The sequence below is a fragment of the Psammomys obesus genome, unplaced genomic scaffold (genome assembly GCF_907164565.1).
Source record: "Psammomys obesus unplaced genomic scaffold, mPsaObe1.curated_primary_1811, whole genome shotgun sequence".
NCBI lineage: Eukaryota > Metazoa > Chordata > Mammalia > Rodentia > Muridae > Psammomys > Psammomys obesus.
In genome coordinates this window covers 2,157,002-2,184,045 of record NW_026585686.1, presented here as the reverse complement: position 1 = coordinate 2,184,045, position 27,044 = coordinate 2,157,002, and the positions used below count along the sequence as shown (strand labels likewise).

The 27,044-nt window shown below is 41.7% G+C and overlaps 1 protein-coding gene across 1 annotated transcript in view; it reads left to right on the top strand.

Annotated features, from left to right (window-relative positions):
* Adamtsl1 (ADAMTS like 1) overlaps positions 1-27,044 on the top strand; it is a 398,322-nt gene that overhangs the window by 231,295 nt on the left and 139,983 nt on the right. The window contains exon 15 of the mRNA XM_055629652.1: positions 10,439-10,568. Coding sequence (XP_055485627.1) covers positions 10,439-10,568 — 130 coding nt within the window. The remainder of the gene's footprint in view (positions 1-10,438; positions 10,569-27,044) is intronic.

The window sequence follows — 27,044 nt, the reverse complement described above, 5'->3', positions numbered from 1 at the left end:
TTCTGTCCCTGCATGCAACTGTAGCAGGTGACTGTACTAGTCCAAGATTGATAAGTGGAGAAAGGAGAGGCAGCTATTCTAAACGTAAAACATCCCAAATGAAACCCTGATGGATTTCTTTCCTCCCGAGTGGCTCTCAAAGTCAGCTGTGAGCGTCCAGCCCAACTGATGCCTTGGCTTGCAGCTGCCCTCCAATGTTTTGTTCTCGACGTTGTTCGGTCTTATTTGTCTGTGTCTTTCCTCAGTGCATTTGGGGTGAAAGGAAACCCCACCGCAGCACATTCTACAGTTCTCAAGAATGCAACAGAGTCCCTGAAATGTATTCCTCTTGTTTTGTCTTCCAACTAAAGGAGGGTGTTTAAAGACAATGAACACTTACTGTACATAACAGGAGAAACAGGAGAGCAATGGCCAAAGGCAGAGCCTGCTCATTCTGTAAGAGGGAAACCAGGACGCAGAGAAACGGGGACTTTTTCCATCTCTCACAGTAATGATAGTACTGGGCCCTGGCCAAGGCTTCTGTTTTCTGTCTGCACTCAGTCTTTTCATCATAATGTACCTTCATTAGGCTCATACAGAATCCCTGAAGCTTTCCCATTATGAATGTTATTTAATATCAAATGTTTACATGTATCTTCACCTCATTCCCATGGGTATGTCCACGATTCTCTAAAAATAACTTCAGTAATGCTTACTTTATTGTATTAACGATGAGCAATTACTGCATGTATCTATGGAGTAGTGCATGATTTGATGTATGTATGGAAGGAAGATTAAAACCAAGCTAATTAATCCATTCAGTGATTTTGGAGGGGGCCAGGGAAGCCTGCACGGTTGCACCAACCCATGTAGGCATGTATAGAGAGAAACCAGGAGTTGATGTCAGGTGTCTTCCTGAGTTACTTCTCTACCTTACGTTTGAGGCAGTCTCTCTCAGAACCAGAGGCATGCTGCTTCAGCGAGACCGGCTGCCCAGCAAGCCCATGGGATCTATTTGTGTCTGCCTACTCCACCCCACCTCCAGTGCGGGGATCACAGGCACACGCTGCCATGCTCAGCATTTTAGGGGGGGGGGGGGGGGGGTGATCTGCAATCAGATGCTCATGCTTCCACAGCAAGCACTCTGCGCTGAGTCTTCTGCCCAGCCCTCTTCCATGATCCTTTATTTAAGATGTTAGGGAAAGGAAAGCATGCTGGAAAAATCAATTCATTCTTCAAGATTATGATATGCCTATGCGACTATTGTCCATATCAGTCCCAAGAGAGGTTTTGACAGGTGACAAGATGCAGACTGATTCCCACACACACACACCAAAGTCTTAGGGAGTGTTGAGGATCCACAAGCCCAGCAAAGATTTCACTTAACCATTGCAGAGGGCAGGGAGAATAGTCAAATAGTTTCCCAAAGCTGCTTTCCAAACCATGACATTTGGGAAAGTCTTTTAAAAAGCATCTTTTGTTCAGGTCGTGAATGTGAGAATAAATGTGCCCACTTTGTCCATTCACATGGAGTTGAAAGGGAATGAATACTTCTAGCAAAGAATGTACTTTTCTCCAGCAGTTCTTTTTAAACATTTAATAGTTCTGACCTCAAGGTTCCTGTCTGTTTGCACATCTTCCAGTTTCAAGCACTGGAATTGTTGGAGTGTTTTCATGGAAGCCCTGGTATTTTAGATGACTCTAAAATACCAGATGACTCTGAGAGACAGCTTCCTGGAACTCGGCTAATGTGCTGTATCCATCCAGGGTAGTTCCCTCACTTTGAGGATGTCCTTTCTTTCTTTCGTGCCTAAGGAGGAGGATGTGTTAAATAAACTTCGCTGGTCTCTGAACTCCTATAGGAGCCAAGAGGCCAGGGGAAAAGCTGGATGTAGCTGGTGTCACTATTGCTTCTTTTGTTTTGTGCTTTGTGTTTTAAAACAGAGAATCAATATGTAGCGCAGGCTGGCCTTGAACTTGTGCAGTCTGCAAGCCTAGCCTCCCGAGTGCTGGTACCCCAGGCATACACTACCATACCCAATTGCTCTGTTAAATATAAGGAATGACTCACAATTCCAATGGTTGTGCTGTTACCCCCAAATTCCATGATCACCTGAATTGAATGTACATCATATAAACTCAAAAACAAATGTCCTCAGAAGCACGCCATGGTTTCTCTGTTATGGTTCTCAGCTCTAAGTCAAGCCTGGAATTTTATAAGAAGGTGGAAAAAAAGATGCAATAATAAGATATATAAATAGCCAAATACCTTTATCTTTAAGAGTTAACTCTTCTACTTGACCCAGCCAGGAGTTTCAAATTGAATTTTGGGGATATGCATACATATGTCGAAAATATTAATTTTAAGAATTTTCAGCAGAAACTCATTATGAAATAAAATTCAAATGTTTGATATACAATTGATCTCTACCTATAGGAACTGAAAAGTTTTGTATGACATAAATTGTTCTTCATTTATACCCAAGAGAGGACAAAGTTACTAAAATCTCTTGGGTTTTAACTGTCAACAACTGAGCACAACGTGCCAAGGTAATATATTTACACCTAAAATGTTAGAGTTGAAAATTCCAAAGTGGTGAAAATATGCTTGGGTTATATCTTCCATATGATGCCCATATGCACCAACAAATCACTTCAATGTACGGAACATGTATATTTTCAAATCAGTTTGTCAGTGACGGTTACTATTGTATTACCAACTTTGATCTTCCACAAAAATAAAAATCACAAGATTACATATATGATTAATCATTCTTGCTGAAACCTACCTAAAATGCGCAGAATTAACGAACAGATTTTAAATCAGTTGGCATGATAGAGCCAGTCAAGCTGCTTTACCGTTTCTATAATCTGAAGCAATGAATTGGGTAGAACAAAGGTAATCTTTCACCTGGAAGAAGTAGTAACCAGAAGGAACCAGTTAGCATCTTCCATCTGTAGTTGGTGGCTGAGGTTCAGAAGGCTGTCATCAAATATCATGCAACAATCATGCGATTCTGGGAGATATAGACACGGAAGAGACCACTTGCTTGGAGATAAAAGTCCTCAGACCTGTGAATGGCGTCCTACCATCTAGTACTTGTCGTGCTGTAATTTCCTCCTGTGAATTGATTGATGTGGTCCAGGAGAGAAGTTCTGAATCCCAGCAGCACCGTGGTGTTGACTTTAGATATCAAACCAACTTTGAGGTCTAGCTTAGGAAAAAAACAGGGGACCGACTTCAGCGGAATTTAGGGTGAACTCTTGGACCTGTGGCTACTTTTCCTTTTCTCTCCTCTCTTCTCCTCTGTCAGTAGAGGAGAACCCAGAGCCGGGATGTACTACACTTGAACACAGGTTCTCCGTTGCTTTCATAATATTGGTTTCAGGGCCACATCGAGATGGCTCAGTGGGTAAGGGTGCTTGCTATGCAACTCTGAGGATCTGAGTTCAGATCCGACTACCACATATAAGCTGGGTGTGGCTGGGTAACTGCATGCCTGTAATCTTGGAACTGTGAGCTGGAGAGACAGGAGTGCTGAGGCTTGCTGATTGACAGCCTAGCTGCAGCCTCAGGGAGAGACCCCGTCTTAGGGAAATGGGGCAGAGAATAATAGAACAGAACAGCCAACATCCTTGTCTGGAGTTTGCATGTATGCGTGTCACACACATACACTATGCTCTCACACATATACAACATACACGGTATATGTGGATTCAGGACTCTGTTATTCTTCTCCAAGGAGCATGAACTTAGAAAGCTACTGTGCTATGTTTCTGCCTTTCTCCCTGCCAGGAGCACAGGGAGCACAAAGAGTCCTGGCTATTCCTTCCACACTCCCCACCTCAGCACCTCACCCCATGATTCTTTTCTCCAAGCATCCCATCCCTCCCCTTCCAGCCCGTTTCCCTCCGTGTTTAGAGGGCCTGTCCCATTAGTCATTGACGTATTCATCAGAGAAAAGTGCACTATGTTGATCACAGGGCTGGCCCCATGTTCTGTTGAAGTATGACTTGGGTTCCTCCATCTAAGAATGCCCGGGCAACTGACCCCACAGCAAAGCAGACTTGATGCACAGTGTTGCCAAGCCTTGCACATTGTTTTATAATACCTTAGATTAAAACTTAATAACTCTGGAGACCTTCTTGATCTCAGTCTGTGGCTATCCCATGGGTGCTTTTGATCTGCTGTGCTTAATGCTAAAGTATATATTTGGGCTTTAGAAATCCAAGGGGGGGGGATTGCTGATGTCCCGCAGAAACCTTGTCTTTTGTACCCCACTCCTTGCAATTCTGGAAAGGCTTAAGTTCTGTAAACAAAGAGTTCTCTGAGTAAAAACAAGTTCCAGCTCTCACTCACCTAAAGCAGGCACTATCAAGTAAGGCAAATGACTCAAGTTCTCTGGTCATGTACTGCCTCAGAGTTCCTGGAGATCGACCTTATTTCATAAGGCTTTCCGTAGCCTGAATAAAGCTCAAATGTGTTTTCTAGAATCTCTACAGTGCTATTAAATGAACAAGTTAGTAGAAAGTATCTTATCTATTTTCAGGTTAGCATACAAAGTATTGAATTTCATCTTGGTGTTTTCACATGTGGCCGTTCTACTCTGCTCTCAATAGTCTCCCTCTTCCTCTTCCCTTCCCCATCCCGCACCTTCCAGCTGGTTCCCTTTCTTCCTCCAAAGAGTCCCCATTTCTGCTTTCTTTTTATATGTAACCCATTACCCTAGTTCCCACCCCCCAGAAAATCTATTCTTCCCCTTCCTCGATTTGTAACCTATACACCAACCCTAAACACATATGGATACACATATGTAGATATACACACACACACACACACAGACTCCACATGTGTGAGAAAACACATATCTGTTTTTCAGAGACTGGCTTATTTCATTCAGCATATTGATTTCTGGTAGCATCCATTTTCCTACAAGTACAATGAATTTATTTTTTTATGGCTATCTAAAATTCCATTGTGTATATATGCAACATATTTTCTTTAGCTGTTTGTTGACTAATACCTAACCTGGTTCCATTTCCTGGCTTTTATAGACAGGGAAGCTATAAACATGGATATAGAAGTATCTCTATGGTATACCTAATTACAGTCCTCTGGTTATATACCCGAAAATGGCACAGCTAGATAACGCTTTTACTTTCAGTGTATTGAGGAAACTCGGTGCTCTTTACCATAGTGGCTGTACAAGTTTTCATTCCCACCAGAAGTGAAAAAAGTTCCTCTTTCTCCACATTCCCCATCAACATTCATTGCCCTTTGGGTTTTTTTTGTTTTGTTTTGTTTTTGTTTTTTTTTATAAGAAATGTTCTGATTGGAGTCAGACTCTTAAAGCGGTTCTAGTTTGCATTTCCTATGGCTACAGGCATTTAACATTTTCCGGTATTTACTAGTCATTTGTATTCTCTCCTCCTCCTCTTCCTCCTCCTCCTCCTCATCATCATCCTCATTCTCCTCCTCCTCCTTCGGTATGTATGATGTGTGTCAATGTGTGTGTTTGCTTGCATCCTATGTGTGAGTTGATGCACACAAGTGCTACAGCATGCGTGCGGATGTCACAGATGACTTTAGGAGTGGTTCTGACTTTCTGTCCTGTTTCTGCCACTTTGCCATGAAATCCTGACTATCTGCCCTGGAAGTGTCCAGCAGTTCTCCTCCCCACCTCCCATCTCGACACAGGAGCACTGGATTTGCAGATGTATGCTGCTGCATCCGGCTTTTTACATGGCCCCAGGGATCTGAACTTGAGTCGTCAGACCTTTGACACAAGCACTTTTAAGCACTGAGCTAGCTCTCCAACTATAGATTTATTGTATTGAGAACTGCCTATTCACTTCATTAGCCCATTTGTTGATCGTATTTTGGTTGTGTGTATGCTGTGCTTAATTTTTGCAGTTCTCTGTTTATCCTTAATATTAATCCTTGACTGGTATAAGTTTTCAAGGACTTGTTACCTTGGCTAGGCAGAAACTCCTTGGTTTCATGTAGCCCCAATTAGCAATTCCGGAGATTAGTCCACGTACTGTTGGAAACTGTGCGGAAGTTCTTGCATATACCTATATCTTGAAGTGTTTCACCTGTGAACTTTCTAGCCCCCCATTAAGGTCTTCGATCCATTTTACATGATTTTCATGCAAAAGCAGAGGTACTGTCTGGTTTCATTCTCCTACCATGAAAGTCTAGTTTTCCCAGATACATCTTAAGAGGTTGTCTTTTCTCCAATGTGCGGTTGTTCTATCTTTGTTAAAAATCAGGTTGCTATAACCTTGTGGGCGTATTTCCGGGTCCTCCGTTTTATTCTGCTGGAATGTTGGTCTGGTTTCATGCTAGTGTAACCTGATTTCATAGATATATAATTTGAGATTGGGTATTTTGACATTTTCAGTGTTGTTCTTCCTACTAAGGACTATATTAGTGATTAAGGCCTTTGGTGGTTATGTGTGAATCTTAGGATTATGTTTTCTCTTTCTGTGGAGAATGTCATTAGAATTGGGTTGAATCTATAAAGCACCTTAATACAGATATTTTTACAGTATTAAATGTGTTTATCCATGAGTATGTGAGGTCTTTGCCTTTTCTAGTGGCTTTTTCAGGTTTCTTCTTCTAGTGCCTTAAGGTTTTACTATGGAGGGTTGTTCACCTGTGTAGATGTATCTCTAGATGTTCCACTTCTTGTGGAAACTGTTGGGCATTGGATATAGAAAATTATTTCTAGCATAACACAGCTCTAGATTCTGCTTGGGACAGTAAGCAGGGTTGCTGGTATTTTCATCACTGTGACATATACCTGAGGGAAACATTCTCAAAGAAGAACAGTTTGGGAACAGGGACTGTCTCTGACATGAACTGATTGGCCTGCTCCTTTATCACCTCCCCCTAAGGGGGGAGCAGCCTTACCAGGCTACAGAGGAAGACAATGCAGCCATTCCTGATAAGACCTGGTAGACTAGGATCAGAGGGACCTCAGAGGACCTCCCTTATCAGTGGACTGAGGGAGGGGTACAGGGGGGGAGAGAGAGTGGGATTGGGAAGGGAGGAGGGAGGTACAGGGGGGATACAAAGTGAATAAACTGTAATTAATAAAAATAAAAATAATTAAAAAAAGAACGGATTGCTTTGACTCACAGTTTAAAAGATTTCAGTCAATAGTTAGCATCCTTCACTGTCATATGCCTATGGTGAGGTAGAATGTCATGGCAGCAGGACCAGGAAGCACAGAAAATTTATTCACATAATCCTCAACAATAGGGGAAAGAGATCATTTGGCTGATGGATCTTTTCAGGCCACACTTCCAGTGGCCCACTTTTCCTCCCTAAACCTCGCTGTCATACTATGAATCTATCAAGGGTATTACTTGGTCAGAAAACTGTGTTGTTGTTTAGACATTTTATTCTTACTTTTTGAGACATGGTCTCACTCTGTTGCCCATGATGGCCCAGAACTCACAAGCCTTCTGTGTAGCAGCCTGGCCTCACACTAGCAGCAGTCCCCCTGTCTCACCTTCCTGAGACTATAGGTGTGAGCAATCACACCCAACAAGGTTACAGATAATTTGTTAAATCTTGGTAACCTTGTTGTGCTGCAATCCTTCTGCATTAAATTATCACATGTTGGCATTAGTGGCTTTATGGCTTGGTGGCATTTACCACAGCATTGGTGGTAGCCTCAGGATTCAATGCCATTCCCTTCAGCTGGAAACCAAATCCCCAGTTCATGAGCCTTCAGGGAATAGCTCAGATTAAAACCATAACAGTAAGCTGCATGCAGTGGCTTGTCATCATGGCTTTAAGAATCCTGTATCATCCCCTTGGGAAATCACAGATGGTAGCAACAATATCTTGTGATCTGTTTTGTTATGTGGTAATACCATGATTTTCAAGATTTGGAGATCTGCCCACAGTTGGCATTTCATACTATGATAGAATGATTTGAATATCCATAAATCATAGACAGTTCATCTTGAACTAACCATCACAAATTAAAGAAAATTTAGAGACTAAAAGCTTAAGGGGAATGAAATTAAATGTTGAAACTGCATGTCACCCACATGACAAATACCACAACCTAGTTAAGACAAAAATAACGTCTAGGAAGGAAGGAAATCAGCTTGGATTCTTTTTAAGTGATGTCCTTGCTTGGTGACCTAGGTCAACGTAACATTGACTTAGAAAGCATTCTCTTGTTTGAGAGACTTAGAGAAACCAAGGACAGATTACAAGAAAACTAACAAGTAGTGGGTATTTATATTCTATTAGTAATCATGTGATGAAGCAACAGAGCGAATAGGATATCCATATATCAGGCATAAATTCATTCAAAGTTCTAAGAATATAACCATGTCTTTAGACGTGGGTATCTTTGTATACATAACTATACGTGGCTGAGAGTGAATTCACAAGAATGTCTTGTCTCGCAGCTTCCCTTAAACTGCATGCTGACATGATTCCAGACAAATGTCTAGGTTATTTCTGAAGATCTCCAGGGAAGCAGATATGACCGCCTCTTGGTATTTTTAAATGTTAATGCTGTCAGTGAGTTCGTAGGGCCTCAAACACACTCGACTTCACCCTTCAGCAACCGCCTGACCTCAGGCTAGTCTTTTTGTGCTTCTAATCTTCAGTTTCCATTTCTGTAAACCTGAGGTTTAAATAGTATTTGCCTCATAGAATTGTAGAGTGAATGGAATGATGCATGTAAGTACTTAGCGACAGTGTCTGGATAAAATGTCTGCTCACTGGCCTCAGCTAAGTGTATTGTGCTCCACGGAAATCTCCACAGGGTAACCTGTGGACCGTCTTGAGTTATCTAAGTAACCTTTGTCAACCACTGCTCAAAATGCTATACTAGCACCATCTAGGTTGTGCATGTTTCTGCAGGGAGTATACGGATAGATATTTAGGATGTAGTTAGGAATCGGATGGTTTAGTGAAGTGGCAGTAATAGAATCTCTCAGAATACATGATTTCACACACTCTGGTTAATTGGCTGGGTTTTCCAGGCATGATTTCATTCTTGTTATGTAGGCCTTAAGTCCAATTAGAGAGCTCTTGGTTACCACCATGGTATGTGCGCCACTATTGTACGCTTAGTGTTTCCATGCTTATGCTAAATGTTGTCTTAGTTCATGGGCATCATAGCTGAATAGAATTATTTATTGCTTCTCTCACTTTGAGGCTTGTATGGTGCCTTCTGTTATCATAAAAACTAGTCCTCAGGAAAGATGTTTTCAGATCAGAACCAGCTCAGATCATCTCAGACATGTATCCAAAGAGCACGTCTTTAACCTCTAGGCAGCAAACAAGTGTGACAGCTATAGCCTATGTTTGGGGAGTCTCTTGAACAAGCCTGACCAACAATTCAAAATGGGTTTCTCATGCCTGGTGTTTGGATTTTTGTAGTCTATGGATACTAAAGGAAGCATTATCATCCCAGATGGGAAATTTTCATTTAAACTATACATGTGTATGTATATACATATTTATTTATAATTTTAGGTAGATACTTCAGATATCATTATTCAGACATTATTATTTTACCCTCCTTCCTTTTTCTGAATTAATCTCCCCACTTCCTAGTTAAAGCCCCTCCCCATTTTTCCACATTCTCCTTTAAATCACTTGTATCCTCCATCTATTTCTTTCCCATCCCCCTACTCTGGCAATAATCTCTTTCCTGGTTCCTACAGATACTCCACGTTATATACTCACATTTGAAGATTTGAAACTAGAAACTTCAGATGAGAGAGAACATGTTATGTTTCTTTCTGGGTCTAGGTTACCTCATTCAATATGATCTTCTCTAGTCCTACCCGTTTACCTGAGAAGTTCATGGCATTCTTTAAAACTAAATAGTATTCCATCCTGTACACATACCACATTTTTATTATCCATTCATGAATTAAGGATATTTAGGTTTTTTCCATTTCCTGGGTATTATGAATAAAGGACCAATGAACATGACTGAGCAAGCAAGTATCTGTGAAGAGGAATGGCAAGTCCTTTTGGTATAGTTATATGGTAGATTTATTTTAACTGTTTGAGCCTTCTTAACACTGATTTCCACAGTGGCTGGACCCTCTGGTAGCATTGTTAAAGCATTTCAGCCACCTATGTTTTCAGAAACTTGCTCTCCTTAAGAAGTCTACTGAGAGAGGCCACAGGCTCATTTCTTCGTTCAAGTAAAATGATTACTTTTAAAGAATTGTGGCACCTCTGAGTTCAAACCCATGCTATGCAATCACCGAACCACTGAGCTACACTCCCAGCCCTAGAACAAATGTTGCTTAACGAAACTGGCAGCACCGTGCTTCCAACTGTAGCCTCTCATGTGCAGTGAGGGTCCCCCTTCTCAGAGACCTCCCACCAGCTGCCTGTCTACACTTCATCACCCCAGCACACGCTCGTTCTGCACTCCGGCCTGACAGTGTCATTTGTACACAGGTGTCCAGGAGGCCGTGGTGAGCTGCCTGAACAAACAGACCCGGGAGCTCGCGGATGAGAACCTGTGTGTGAGCAGCCGAAGGCCCCCACAGCTCCTGAGATCCTGTAATTTGGATCCCTGCCCAGCAAGGTAAGGGATGTGTTGCTGCCCTGCCAGCCAGGAGCATGTGTTGAACTGGGTGCATCTCTCTATGGGCAACACCGAAACGCTTACTACTACCGAATGTTTTGAAAACCAATTAGCGTCAGTTCAAACTCCTAGTCAAATCCACTTAAATTTAATTGAAAGCAGGGCCCTGGAATTCTAGCCCAATCAATGGTCAGATAGTCCAGAGGCTCCATGCACTAAGCAAATTTGTGGCATGGCTGTTAGGTGCATGCAACATTCTCTTGCTTCCCCCTAAAGTGAAAATTAACTGACCACAAACTTCGTGATCTATGCTAGCCCTAAGCCTGCATCCCAAGCCCTTACACCATAGTAATAAACTGGCTTCCAAATTACAGGGTATAAGGTCCTGAAGTGCCCGGGTGGCATAACTGACCTGCTGTGAAATCTGTGTGCACACAGCATGCAGATTCATTCTAGCATGCTCCGGGGTGTGTGTATCATTCCACACACGTAAAATCAATTAGAGCATTTCATTGTTCAGCCTTGCCTGTGTCTCATTATCACCCAACCTTGAGTCTTCGCTAACCAATCCAATCACTGCTTTGGTACACATGATTTTATGGTGTCTTGGGAAATTTGCCTTTTAGATACTTTCTGGAGCAAACCTCCTGTATGGTTCTGGTTTGGAAGGGATATGTTTGAGGAACTAAAGCCAGACTTGCAAATCTACAGCTTCAGCGAGGAGCATTACTGGATAAGGTCATGTCCTAGATATGAAAGGAATGTTGCTTCTGAATATTTCTCATTTCTCTGCAAAATCCATCATAGAAGAGCCGCTGTATTGTTTATAGGTGCTAACAGTAGTTTGCTGGTAAAGTCTTTGTGCTGATTGTCTTCTTTCTCAGCCAGCTCCAGAAGACTCCTTACTTTGAGACTTAAAAGAGACAGATTCAGGCCTTTTCCAGTCATGTTACACATCCCTATAGTGACATTCTGGTCACCATAGTTCTTCCACATATTGATCTGCATGCCAAGACTGAGCTTCCCCTTCCAATATAGAAATGAACATGGCCACCAGTGCCACATACTCCAAGGCCATCCACTTGCCTTGAACAGCACCCCACCCATCAGAACAGGAGGAAAACAGAGTCAAGTGCTGGAGAGAGAGAGAAGATAGATCCAGTGCATCAAATCCCAAGCAAGTGTATAGCATGGCTATTATCATGTGTCCCTGCCGGAATTAGTCCCTCATCTATCTCAAACTCCGCGCTGACCATAGGTGTGTGACCCTCTGACTTTAGTTCATTAGAAAAGAATACAGACTCCTTTACTTGTTGACAGTCCCTCGTATTAAAAGAAGGCTGCAAGGCCCTGGGATAGAAGGTCAACAGGGATGGGTCTCAACCTACCTGTCACCAGCTAGCTATGTAGCCTTGATCAAGTTGACTACTCTCTCTGTTCCCCCAAGAACAAAATAAAATCACTGAACAAGATAACATGAGTTTGCCATGCCCCACACAAATATCGCATGATTGTTCATTATCCCAAGGGCCGAAGTTTTGCACAGCTATCAGCTCTTCTGTGTGTTGTCAAGTGCTGTCATTATGTCTTGCTTGTTTGCCGTCATTAGAAAACAAGAAGTGTCTTTTTAGTACATTCCAGTGCTATAATGAGCCGAGGCAAGGCTAGGGAGTCAGTACTTGGGGTGGGTAAAAATTGCTGGCATGTGTAGCCACTGAATCCATTCTTTATCTGAGCAGAAAATAGTAACGATGATGATGATGATGATGATGATGATGATGATGATGATGATGATGATGGTGATGATAATGATGATAACGATGATAACTAATAATAATAGGACACAAGCATATTCTCTTATTCTCAAAGGGCTAACTAAGGTTAATTGGATAAGGTTAATTTACACTGGTCCTTTTTAATTGATTCTCCTGTGGACTATTTCAAGATAACTTTAGAGCAGTCTTCCCTTGCTGATCTCCATGGAGTAAGATGTACACACATGTGTTTGGTAGAGATGTAGCCATGTGCCCTTCTCCTCTACACCATCAATCCAGTCAGAGGTTATTCAGATCTTTGATTCACCATTCTTCAGCAAACTTCTGCATTCCCTATGTATTTTAATGTATCTTATGATGGGGCAAAACTTTCTACATAGTCTTTTATGCTCTTAGCCTTATTGAAATCCACATGTTTTGAAACAAAAAAAAAAAAAAAAAGAGGAAAAAAGAAAACCATAGCATTTCTACACAGCAAATGCTACAAATCGTCATTTTTGGTGTCTGTGAGGAGACTCGGGGAAAAGGCCAGCCTCCATCTTCAGGGAGTTGTCAGTTCTGATGACTGCCAGTGGGGGGAAAATCACCAGCCTCACATATGCTGGGACCAGTGCTGTAACATGCGCTGTGCCAACGGCCTCTGTCATTCTGGAGCAGCTTCTGAGGCCCACACTTGATCCTTCTGGCTTCCCCTGTGTAAAGGTGAGTTTGTATCAGAAGCACATGTCTGACTTTCCCCAGCATTCCCCCATGCAGTTTTCAGGCCTGGTCGCTTACAGGTCTGTTCGCAAGCTGGAAGGACTCTGGCTTTTCCAGCTTCTGTGCGTATGCCTGAGTGCATATGTGTGCGTATGCATAATGCTTACCTTGTTTGTTTGTTTTTTTCAATTTAACTTTATTTTTTATAATTTATTCGCTTTACATCCTGGTTGTAGCCCCCTCCATGGTCTCCTCCCAGTCCCACCCTCCTTCCTTCTTCCTCCCATCTTCCTCCCCTATTCCTCAGAAAGGGGGAGACCTACTCCCCTACAATCTGACCCCAGCCTATCAAGTCTCATTAGGCTCCCTGCAACTTCTTCCTCTGTGGCCTGGCAAGCCCCTCCCCCCCCACACACACACAGGGTGAAGTGAGCAGGCAATTGAGTCCATGCCAGAGACAGGCCCTGCTCCCATTACTAGGGAACCCACATGGAGACTGAGCTGCCTATTAGCTACATCTGAGCAGGGGGTCTAGGACCTCTCCATGCATGGTTCTTGGCTGGTGCATCAGTCTCTGCAGGTCTCCCTGGGCCCAGATTTGTTGGCTCTGTTGGTCTCCCCATGGAGTTCATGTCCCCTCTAGTACTTCTATTCCCCAACTCTTTCCTAGGACTCCCTGAGTTGCATGCTTACCTTCTTTAGATAACTTAAAGTGAATAGTAGTTTCCATTGAAGAGGCTAGACTCGTAAAGTTGTTGCTCTCAGCTTTATGTCTTGATCCTCCTCTCTTGATCTCTATGATCTAGGAACCAACAGGTGGCAGATGATTGTTCATTGGGAGACTGTGTTTGTAATTGGCAAGGTTTAAAGCATGCTGTGGCTGTGAGCCAGAAGGCCTCACTGCTATTTCTGTCCTCTTTATCCCTCTCTTCCATCTTCTGAGCAATGTTTAAAATTCCATTATTAGGATCTTTTTCTTCAACTCAAGGCCTTGTCAAGCTATAATGTAAATTTGAGATTAGGGCATTTATGTTATCACTTATATATAGAAAAGTATACTCAAAGTAAAGAAAGACACAAGGTAAGCATTGATGGAAGGGCCAGGGACAAAGAGATTGAGTAGTTGTTAGCATTGACTAGTAGAAAGTTTGATTCTGGGAGGGAGGGATCAGGCTGTGGAGAAAAGAAGATATTTATTCATTTGCAACCTTTCCGAAAATTGGCCATAAAGCGTTGAATGCAATTTTGCTTGTAAAGCCCCATTGAGAGCTTTCTTCAAAGTTGATAGGAAATGAGTTATTATCATAGAGAAGGAAAAATTTTTGTGTACATATTTAATACTAAGCAACTTCAGTCTCAGTGGCAACATTATCTTTCCCAAGTGGGTCATCAGTGGGTGAGGTTGGCTTGGAGATTTTTTTAGAAGGAGCCAAGACCCATTGTAGGCAAAGAAGTCAGTCTCTGTTCCTAATTTTATTTTTTTAAAGCTTTCTGGGTGTTCTAATTATCTAAGTAGCTCAGGCAGAGTCTTATTTTTTTTTTAAATTCAAGGGAACATCAAGGAAAAGAAGGTAGAAAGATTGGAAGAGCTATTTTGATTGGAGAATCAAAATAGCTGCTGTGAGATAGTGTCTTTGACATGACAGACACTGCAGTCATGAACTCTGAGAAGTATGGTTGTCTGCACATGACCTGCACATGACCACCCTGGCTAACATGCCATTGTGTGGGGGAGAAATATTCATAAGGCCCTACCCCGTGTGAAGAACTATAGACAATCCCAGCTCTGAGGGATCAAGCACATAGTTTTCCAATCCTATGTGCATACATACAAGCAACTCTAACTAGACTCAGTAAGAATGTGTGCGTGTGTGTGTGTGTGTGTGTGTGTGTGTGTGTGTGTAACAATCTAACAATAATAATTATAGAAGAGATCATGAATTCCAGAGGCGGTGGGATGTGAGAAGAATTGGAAGGGGAAGGAAGGGTAGAAATGAGGTGATTACACTGTATTCCTGTATTTTTAAAACAAGTTTTCTTAAAGACTCCTCAGGCACAGCAGTAGTAGTAATCAGGACAGAAAGGTAAGTGCTGCCTTCCTTTCTTCAGCGTAGTCACCTTTCCCATCCTCTCTCACCCAGAGAGAGTCATGCTGGTAGCTTGTCTATGCACTTCAAGACCCCTTTGCATAAATTTTCATATATTTATGAACACATACAAATATGCAAGCCTTTGATATTTGTAACAAAGATTTTACCACATTTATTGCTGGGAAAAAATTTTTTTTTTCTTCACTTAGCACTGCTCACGATAGAGCTTTCACATCCCTAGGACACTCAAAAAGACTAGCAAGTACATGGAAACCTGTGATCTAAGCCTCTTTGGTCACGTTTAGCTAACTTTTGAGAAGCTATAGACATTTTTCACTCTTCATTTTTTTTTTTCCGTAAAATGGGGTAGCACTTTAGAATGCTGGATACAGTGAGCGAAACTACAGCTTCAGTACTTGAGGGACTGGGGCAAGTGGATGGATTACCATGAAGCTGAGGTGAGCCTTAGTTAAGTAGTGAGTTCCAGGTCTGCACAGGCTACAGAGTGAGACTCTGTCAATAAAACAATAGCAATAATGGGATCTGTGCTGCCGTGTAACTCAGTGTCAGGGTGTTCGACTAGCACACACACACAAACACAAACACACACATACAGACAGGTTTTTTTCTGCCTGGTATAAGAACACATGCCTAAAATCCCAGAACTCAGAAGTAGAATCAGGAGAGGGTTGTGAGGTACCCAAGCACCCAAGTCTATCCCAAAATTTAAAAATGAAGAAAAATAAAAAGAGAATCACAATAGTCAGCACTCAGAGAAATGCATTGTCATCTTTTAGTTTTACTGACTGAGAAATAATAGTCATAATTTAAATGAAAGCATGACATTTTTAAATTCAAGACTTAAATTTGATTTAGATTTGAACTAAGTCTTAATAAATAAGTTACTATCTCCCTGGTTTATAATAGCAGTGACATGAGCAGCCAAAGAAAGCCAGAAATCACTACTTTAAAAAAAAAAAAGTATGACTGTTATTAATTATAAGTATTTGATAGCTTGGCCAGTGTGTGTTGAAAAGATTTGGTAAATGTATGTGGAGGAGGGGAATAGAGTGAGCAATGAAAGCCAGATGGCTGAAAATGAAGGAAATTCCAGGCAATTTCTGCAGCTTTGTTCTAACATCCTTCTTAAACTAAACTCTTATTTCTGTGCAGCAGAGAACAGCTGAGTGGTGGCGAGGAGATAAACAGTGGAGGAGGATCTCCTAGTTCCAAGAATGATACTCAGCCTCTTCCTTCTCTCTCTCCCTCTCTCTACCTCCTGCAGCAGCCTTAATTTCTTTCCTAGGACTGTTCTTAGAACCAACAAGAATAAAAGAAGCCGAGAATCCTTATTTAAGGGGAGTGTTGGGGTCACAGAGCCCCCTCTTTAAAAGCAGACCAGAACACCCACTTTATTGTGCACTAACAAGACCCATGCACATTGACAGCATGTGATTTCCAATTTCAAGTTTTCTTTTATATTCACTTAAAATGGGCAGAGCAAATGGTGTCGCCTTTTAAGACGGCCACGTTTTCATTTAGTTGACGGAGCTTTCAAAGCCTCTCAGGCACCCTGGTCTTGTTTTAAGGGTTACTTTTTCATCAGGTACTCCAAAGACTGGTTTAACCTCTGCTGGTTCTCCAAAGCGTCCGTCTGCTACCTCTTGACTCTGTCCACACTAACTTACAAATACATAAAGCAAAAGCATACCAAAGCTCACCAACACCCACAGAAATTAAGCCTAGATTTGGGGGCCATGTTCTGTGTCTTGAGAGTATTAACTCTTACTGCCACGCCTTCTCCGGCACATCCACGTGTATCTTCACCCTTTCCCCTTCTTCCACTGATGGACGGGTTACAACAGAGAAACATGCTTCTTAATTCTTGAGACTCATTGGGCCAGTGGGAGCCTGGGCTGCTTCTCCACTAGGAATGTTAGCATTGTTCTAGTAACATTCTGAAATCAACAACAAAAACAAAACAACATATTCGGGAGACTAAAATTACTTGGTATGCATAGATTTCGTTGTGTGAAGCTAAAGAGAAAATGAGGCGACTAAATGTACCTTCTAAACACGTCACCTGAAATAATATATGATTCATTCTAAAAAGGTGAAAACAACAGCTTCGGGAAACCCCATCCATCGAGTCCTAAGCAGTAAGCCTTTTCTGGTTTCTTCATACCTAAATAACTGGGCATCCCCTGAGACCATAAAACCCTGCCTAAACTCTGTGAAATCTTTCTATAGACCACTGACTGCTATTAGCTTTGTGCATGAAAATTAGAGCAGAGGGTTTTTCCATTTCAATTCTGAAAAAGTAAAAATGAAATGGGCATCTTCATGTCCATCAGGCTGCTGGTAGCAGTCCTCAGAATGACCAGAACACAGAACCCATCTTGAAGATGTCACTTGTTAAGGAAAGCTCTCAAAACAGGGATGGGGATAAGCCCATCATAAGGTTCTGAGAAAGCATGAGGCCTCAAGGTGGCTTCTCCCTGGAGGAGGTGAAGCCCATGCTGAATGATGACGCATAAAAGTGGGTTTCATCTAGGTAAAAGAAGGAGGACATGTTTCAAACGAAAGGAAAACATACAAGAAGTGAGTGCTGAAAAGAACAGGCAGAGGCCAGACCCAGGGAGGCTTTGTGTCCTAAAGGTACTTGGACTTTATTTCCTACAGTAAGTGAAACTCAATGAAGGAGCTTAAACAGAGTCATTAAAAAAAAAATTAAAAAAAAAAAAAAACAGTGTTGCTTGGATAAAGATGATTCTTACTGACCACCTAAGACAATGAAATAGTGATGATGGCTAGCTTTTAGTCACACTGATATCTAGTTTTTGGCCTTGGTTTGTCACTGTCAGTATGTTTCAAGAGTGCATCATATAAACTACACCAAGACCAATTCCAGCCAGGCATGGTGGCAGCAGGCCTATAATCCAGGCACTTGGGAGGCTGACTCAGGACTCAGGAGGATGAGACAGGAAGAACAAGAGATCTAGACCAGTCTGGGCTATAGAGTGAATTCAAAGCCTGATCAACATAATAAAAAACCTTGTCTAAAAAAAAAAAAAACAAAACAAAACAAAAGCCACCAATTCAAGTCTTGGACATTCAGAACTACAATTCTTGTGAAGAATCAGAAATGATGTACTCTGTGTGATATTTTCATTGACAAAAGCAGTACAAGTGTTAGCATTTTGTTTGTTCCCTCGAGTAACCCAGTATGTGCTAACTCAGCCTATCCTGACGGGACAGTGGCGTTCCAGGTAAGGGAATCAGGAAGGAGGTCATGATCAAGTTAGCCAATAGGACTTGATTACCGAGGCCCTGACAGCACTAGCATTCTGGGATCCTTCGAAGATAGGGATTATTTCTTACAGAATCAAAGTTTAGCAAGCAAAAAAGAAAATGTGCGTGGATCCTATTGGGGGAAAAATGTACACCTGGAATCAAATTTAACACACAGAAACATCTTTGCACAAAACAGGAACTGGCTTCCATGATAAAGAACCAAAACATGTACTGAGAATAAGATTTCACTTTTCATAGGAAGCACTTAGGCCCGGCATTCAGGCATCGAGGACAGCTGTAGACTGAAATGGTGAATGTTTTCACAACACCTTAATTACATTTGTATGTGTGCAAAGAATATAAAACACCCCGCATCCCTCTACTTAGAAGTTTATGATGCCCTTAAAGATAAGCAGAATTTCTCTTTGTTCAGTCTCCAATAAATAAGTATTTATTGACTGTTTCCCATGCCAGGCATTGTGCTGTGGTTATAATCATGAAGAAATCCTGCTTTGTTCTCTGAATCTGGGAATGCCAGGACTTAGAGACGGTCAAGGCTTTTTCCTTTGGGCATCAGCACTTGTTCGTTTGTTTGAGGTTTTGTTTGTTTTGTTTTGGTGCTTGAATTCTAGCTAGGGCTTCAATCATACTATGCATTTTCTGTACAACTGAGTTAACCTCAGCTCCATCTATTTTAAACCCCAATGTCTTACAAACTGCCCTTCCCAAGGTAGATTTCAGTTAAATAGCCCCTGCATTTTCACTGCCCCAGGGGCTGTCATGTGTATATCAGTCATATATCCCATTGCTCAAAGGCACCCTAAGGGTGGGCATGCCACCACCAGGAAGCATTTTCTATGGATGTAGTGATGAAACATTGGGAGGTTCACAGTTCAGGAATCTTCCTGCTTACAAAAGGGCTAACAGCATTGAAGTGGTACCTCGAAAAGTAAGGATTTCACATTTCAAACATTTTTTGCCTTTTCCTACAATCTATTTCTAAAGTCCTGGAGTTAATGGAAGTCCAAGGCTTTGAAACAATCCTGAAGTTTTAAGCAGAAGGCCTGATGCACACTTTGAGATGAAGAGATTCTCAGGGTTCGATATTCCTCAAACTGAGAGAGCAAGCTATAAAAAGACTTGAGAAAGGCATAGCACAAAAGACAAAAGACGTGTTTAAGAACACAGAGCAGAAAGAGCAGACCAAAGTTCTGAATTACCCCAGCTCCCAGCCACACTACATGTTCCTTGCCTTCCCACCCACCTAGTGACATAAGGCCACATCTCCTAATCCTCCTAATCCTACCAAAGAGTTCCACTTCCCCATGACTAAACATTCAAACATATAGCCTATGGTGTCCATTCTTATTCAAATCACCACAATCCCTAAACATATTAATGTCTTAGGAACTTCAGTGGGGGTGGGAGGTAAGTCCTTTGGCAAGTAGGATGACAGAGAATGAGCAATGTTGTGCTGACAGTCAAAAGAATCCCATGACAAGTTGAAACAAAATCAGGGGGTTTATATAAATTGTGTTATTTCTAGCTGATTGGTTTCATAGATGTGTAATGAAAGGGAATAAGAAAGGTAGAAAGAAAAAGAAAACAGAAGAGAGAAGGAAAATCCAGTTGTGGTACAGACAATAGCCTGAGGCCAACTTTCAGTGAGACATAGTTTTCTAATGCTTAACATTTATTTGTTGCAATCAATGTGCCAGACATTCTGTATCAGTTACTCTTTTGCTGTTGTGATGAAATCACAACATGACCAAAAGCAATTTTTTAAAGAGGTTGTTTTGGTTTATGGATCCAGAGAGCTAACTTCCATAAAAGCAGGGAAGGCATTTCTGCCAGGAGGAAACTGTCTGATCACATCTTTATCCACACAGGAAGGAGAGAGGGAGAACAGGAAATAGGGTGAGGCTATGAACCGTTAGAGCCCACCCCCAGTGAGGTAATTCCTCTACTATATTGAAATCTCCTAATTGTTCCATAACCTCTCTGAACACTGTCACCAACTGAGAAATGAGTACTTAAATACATGAGCCAAAGGGGACATTTATCATCAAAGCCACCACTCCAGGCATGGAGCCAATCTGTTAATATAGACTATAGTATACAATTTCCCCGTACATTTATGATGATCCTATTCTTGTGCTGTCTTTAGATATAAGCTAAATAAGTCTTTAGAGCAGTGATTTTCCAACCTTCCTGATGCTGAAACCCTTTAATACAGTTCCTCATGTTGTGGTGACACCAACCATAAAATTGTTTTGTTGTTACTTCATAGCTGCAATTTTGCTACTGTTATGAATTGTAATGTAAATATCTGAAATGCAGGATATCTGATACGTGAGCCCCAAAGGGGTCACACATGTTGAGAACCACTGCTTTAGAGACACATGTAACCCCCAAGTGGCAGGTCCAGATTTGGCACAAGTTATACATAATTCCAAAGCGGTCACTAGAGCTTGGGAGTCAGGGAGGAACTGGAAGACATGGAGGGAGGGGAAACTGGTCAGAATGTAACGTAGGAGAAAAGAATAAATAAAATTACAAAAAAGCTTAGGGGGTCATTTCTTCCCTTTTTCAATGATAGTTGTAGATTTATCACTGCAGGTGCTACCTTCCTTAGCTCCTACACTCCCTGTAGGCACAGGAATTACCTCTGGGAAAAGTATCAACACCACTTGCCTATAGCCCATAACAAGCAAGTTACAAGGTTTTCTTTCTTCATCGCGTGCTTCCAGTTACCAAGAACAGAACGCAGCTCCTGGAGAAAGTTCGCACTGATTGGGACAGAGTCAAAAATTCCTCAAAGCCAACACTTCTCAGGTCAAAGCCAAACCCTTAACATATGAAGCATGTGAAAAGAGGGCTCAAATAGACCTACGTGAATCCTTTAAAACCCAGTGCTGACTCATTACACATAGAACGCCTTTCCCTTAAAAGAAAAAAAAAGAGAGAGAAGAAGAAGAAATCCTGAGTCATCAAGAAAGATGTAGCCTAGGCTTGCAAATCTGGAAGATGTTGGGGATTGCCTTGGCGCCTTGATGTGTTGGTCTGCCATCACAAACAACCATTGCCCCAGTTTGCGTTGAGCCAATGTGTGCTAATGGGATAAATTATCACCATCTCTTTACATGTGCATGCAGAAATGCACACATACACACACACTCTCTCACACATTTTCCTCTTTGCAAAAGTGGGTCACTGCCTCCATTTCTTTTCCGTTCTTTTCAATAGTTTGCTAGTGTCTTCTTCCTCTCCCCTCTACAGGCTTATTCTCAAAGCACTTTGTCTCCTAACTATCCAGATCCCTAGCTGGCTCCTTTCTTCCTATTATGCAAAGCACAATATACCAGTTTCCTTCATCCTCCCTCCTCATCCACTCAGTTCAATTCAACTAAGTAATGCAAAACTGCTTAAGCTGATAAGCAAACAAAGATGTGTATTTCTCACCTCAAGCTCTTATTCCAGTCTTGAGGATATGGACTTGCACAAATTAGGGTTAAGATCTAGTGCATATGAATTTGCCAGCTGCCTGGCTGCAGAGAGCTTGTGTAACCTCAGAACTCCATTTGTTCCCTTTAAACCTGGAGTGTTTAGTGTGGTGCCTAGAATATATTAAGTTAACAGGTATTAGTTGGGGATTTCATGGGGGTGGAAGGGGACAGGTTTATATATCTCTATAAAGAGTTGTCCCTATTCAGAGGAAGCAGGCAATTTTTGTGGACTTCAGAAAATTGGAGTGCCTGAGAATGTCTGATCCAAAAGTATCCCCGAATTAACTTGGGCCCGTGGAGGGTAGCAATTTTCTGCTGACTAAAGGAAAAATCCAGCTTAGTTCAGTGAACATTTTTTTTTAATTCTTGTTCTGCTGTAGGCTCTAGATGAGAAGAAAAATTAGTCTGAGACACAGATACCGGAGCAGGAAAGAAAAGCACACTGGGAGATCAGTCTACAGATCTACATGGTCGTTCAGCACCATGCAAGGCATAAGGGCCATGGGCGAGACATGAACACTTAGCACACAGGAACAAAACAAATGGTCTTCTAACTTAGATCAAGGACACTAAGGCCCAGATAATTCTCTTATTGCTGCAGATTAAAGAGTTTTGTTTTCCTAAAATTCTGATCAAACATGCTGTTAGCATGCTCTTGGATCTAAGAATCTCGGGATAGACTTTTCAAAAGCCTACAGAGTTGTTTGTACCTGGCCATCTGTTTCCTTTCTCTTTCCCATGTAAGACTTAAAACACTCCATTCTCCTGTGTAAGGGTTCCTTTAGTTATGCTTAAAAACTAGGGAGATGACATAGAAATTTTTGCTGTAACAGAAATTACAGCAACTGGTAAAAGAGAATCAAAGCAGTGTACTGGAGTTTTCCTGGACCTCTGTCCCTACGGACGCCATCTGCCTATCATTTCCATACTTTGTGAGTTCTCTTGGATAGGCTGTTGGCTTAAGCAGCTCTATTATTTCAGAAGGTAAGAGGCTTGACATATAAAGCATTTCATTTACCTTGCATCATGGGGGAATAGCGGGAAACTGTGGGAAATACAAGGACAGCTTGGCTCATGCAATCTAATGCCATCATCTTCAGCTGTAAACTCAGGGATCATGAACTCTTGGGTTAAGAACATTTGGCAAAGCTCTGCGGGCTCTGTGAAGCTTAGGGCTGTGTAAGTGCAAGATACAGAACTATTATTCTCTAGCCTTCTTTGAGCCATCCCTTCATCCCTTGCCACATGAGCTATTTCAGGAGATTGGTTTTCTGGGCTCTGCTATCTGATCCACCTTCCAAGAGTGCTTGCTGTGCAAGTGTCATTGGAAGCTTTGCCTAACACAGAGAGGGAGGGGGCAGTGTCATAGAGACATTTGTTTGGAAATCAAACTTCAAGTTGTTTTAAAATTTAGAGAGTAAAGAAAGGGTCAGGAAAGTCATGCCTTGGCCTTAAAGAAACACCACATGGGTTTCTTCTCTAGTAGTAACAGAGGCACACATGAGAGAAGTCCACACGTAATTCCTGATGTGATGCCCTTTAGGAGATCAAATTCCCTGGATGCCCTTTAGGAGATCAAATTGACATTCTTAATGACAAAAAAAAGTGGTTTGACAAATGCACTTACTTAAGAAATTCCCTGAAACTTAAAAAATAATCTCCGTGAGTAACAGACATTCTACTCCTCCCCCATCTATCACATTTTTCCTGCCTCAGCTCCTTCCCTGGCTGAGCAAACCAGGAAAATCACAGAACGTTCTCCCCAGTTTTAAACTTCATCAAGCTTTGGGATAAAATCACAGAAAGAAACTGTTATAAGCAAGGTGCTTGTGGATTTAAAAAAAAAAAAAAAAACACCATAGTTAGACCGTTGCCATTTATCAATGCTCTTCTGTATGAGAAAAAAATAAAATGATGCTGGGATTCTAATATGGGAGTGATGCTGATATAGAACCAGATCTTCTCAGAAGATGCGCCCCCAAGCTTTGCAGCTTTCCGAAATGGGAGTCCATTTGCTTGCAATGTGGGAAAGAGAGACAGTAAGCTGACAGCTGGGAGGCCAGGAAGGCCTCCCTTTCTCCTTTTATCTTTGTTACCTGCCAGACACTTACACAGATTTGAAGGCGCATCCCAGGCACCACCTAGAAATATTTTATGTGAAAATGGTCACTGTCATACATTTCTTTCTTTAAATGGATGGAGGCTGATGATAGAGCTGACCCATGCTGGGAGGAAGTAAAACCATATGTGGGTTGGATTGACCCCACCCCACCTTGATTTATAGGAGGAGGTGCTGGTTTTCAGCTCCCCTTTGTTTGCTCACCATCTCCAGGAAGGTGGTTCTGCAGAACAAGATTGGCGAAAACTAGACTGTAGGTTACCACAGGTAGTCTTGCTGCAGCTGCATGTCAGACAAGTGGAGAAAGTGGTTTCGTGCCTTGTACTCCTGACATAAAGGAACGCAAGCATGCTGAAGCCTGGTGTCCACAGTGATAATGTCTGGTTACATCTGTCTGCATCCTGAAATACACAAAATTCCCTTTCCATATTTCTTATTGTAAATAAACTCTAAATGGAAGTTCACCCTAACGTTCGTACCAGTTCCACAATTGCTAGTCTACCCCATAAGGCATTTGGGGACAACCCCCTACTTCCCAAGCCCTAGTCTATGACCTGAGGAGTGTCTGCCATGGAGGCACTTTCTAAATGCTAAGTGTACTCATTTGTTCACAAAACACGTTCACTACCTGAAAATGCTGTTGTAAATACAGACTTACTCTCCAAAGTCCATGTTCTATGCCTTCAGAGCCTGTGGCTTATGCCTTAGGTCCTCTGCCTTTTGCCAGATAATATTAATGGATCATCATTACACCAGGAAACCCATATTTGCTGTGGGTCACAATGCTGCCAGCCAGGTTCTGGAAGCAGGTTTTCTTCACTCTTGGTGACAAGGGATCATGGCCATGTAAAGAATTTGGTGGTTATTTAATTTTTGCTACATCCCATCATTTCAATACTGAAAGATAACAGGGTTTCACTGTTTACAATTTCCGTTTCTGTAAGAAACCAGAAATCTGCAAGAAGTTTGGCTAATCAGCTTGTCTGGAATTTTTGACAGATGAGTCCCTGTCAGAGCTTTGGGTTATAGACTCTCTGAGGGTGAGAGTCCAATTCTCAAATTTTATCTGAGGAAAGAGAGGCCAAAGGTATTAAGTGACTTGCCCAAGTAGATATTGGCTGGCAATGCTCCAATTAAAAGCCTAGAAAATGATCCCCAACTTTGAACTTGGAGTTTATCATAAACAGGAAGGTTTAGAAGCTGTTGTAGTGGGTCAGAATGCAGTTTGAGAGCCACACTTTCAGTTCAAACACTGATTCTGCTGCTCTTTGACCATCTTCCCTTTCTTATCCACAAAGTAAGGGTTAAACAGCACCCACCTTAGGGCTGGTATATAGGCTTTTTGGATAAGCATCTGGCTTTCCAGGAGCAGGCTGTATATAAGAGACCTTAGTCGCTTGAGGGCACAGTAAGAAGCTGACTAAAGTGACGGGTGGCCTGAGGACCCAGATAGTCACAGGTAGATGGAATGTATTCTTTACTAGAAGAGGAAAAGATTCTCTTACGTTTCTGTAAAAGGTTTTTATTCGTTCTCTGTGGGTTAGTCTTCAACAGCAACCACTGAATATAACGTGGAGTTACATGGAGACCAGTTGCCTCAGGTACAGATTTTCACACTTTGCGCAGTATCACAATGACTCATGATTGATTATCTGGGAATGAAGAGTCGAGGACAATGAGTAAAGTGAAAAATAAAAGGAGGAAATTTAAAAATGACAGCATTCACAGAGTTTGGGGATTTTTTTTCCTAGTAATGTAGTATAAATAAATTAGAAGTTCATTTGATCTTCATAGTGCGTGGACTAAAGCACTCTCCATGGTTTTCCACAGGCCACATGGGTGCTACTGTCATTGAGAACTGAGCTCCTAGAGTGCCTAACCCTTCCTAGCTGGAAAAGGATGTAATAGTCCTTGTGACCTGAGGAATATTGGGCTGCATGAAGTCAAACAGTTCATTATAAGTGGAGTAAAAAGCAAAATTTAATCGAGTAGTTACTTTAAATTTAAAAATTCGAATAATAAGCAAAAAAGAAACCACAAAGACCTATTTTACTATTGCTCTCTCTTGTACATGAAAAATGTTATAGCAACAATGACCACAAGAATATCAATGGCAGCTGCCTTTGGCTGCTTTGCTCCTATTCCCTGATCAAGCTAGAGGCTGACAGAGAGGAACTCAAGTCAAAACTCTAGACCAAGTATAGGGCTAGCTCTTGCATCCCTACTAACTGTGTGATCTTTTTTAAGTTGCTTCAAGTGGCCCAACACGAAATAGCATAGCCAGAACAAATGAGTTAATACTTATGACGTCCTTTCAGCAATACCTAGTAGGTACTGCAAGCTCCCGTGGTAATTACCATCATTCTGATTCCGAAGTAAACAAGTTGACATTCAAAGAGAGCAACATTGGCCAACATTATAAAACACTAATGGAAGCAGAGTCCAGCACCGGCACACTGTGAGCCAATATTTGGGCCAGTGCAATGCGTTCACACTATGGTCGTGTGCCTCCCCCTTGGTAAGTGAAATCAGCTTGCCTTATCAGTTCTAGCAGATCCGAGCATGTTTAAAAATAGTCTCAGTGTAACAGTCCCAGCAACAAATAGCATCATGTAAAATCAAAAACAACTGAGGGATTTAACAAGCCAATATGAATCCTAATATGAGGTTTCTATTTGCTCAGACTTTTAGACAGATACAGTCCCATAAAGCAACCTGAAGTAAGAAAATGTCTACAAGTAAAACACATTCTTTTTAAAATCTTTTTATTATTATTATTATTTTAATTTTTATTTTTCTTTTTAGTTACAATTTGTTAACTCTGTGTCCCAGCTGTATCCCGCTCCCTCATTCCCTCCCCCTCCCCAACTCCCTCCCTGGTCTCCTCCCTGCCCCTCTCCAAGTCCACTGATAGGGGAGGACCTCCTCCCCTTTCATTTGACCCTGTTTTATCAGGTATCTTCAAGGCTGGCTGCAAAGTCCTCCTCTATGGC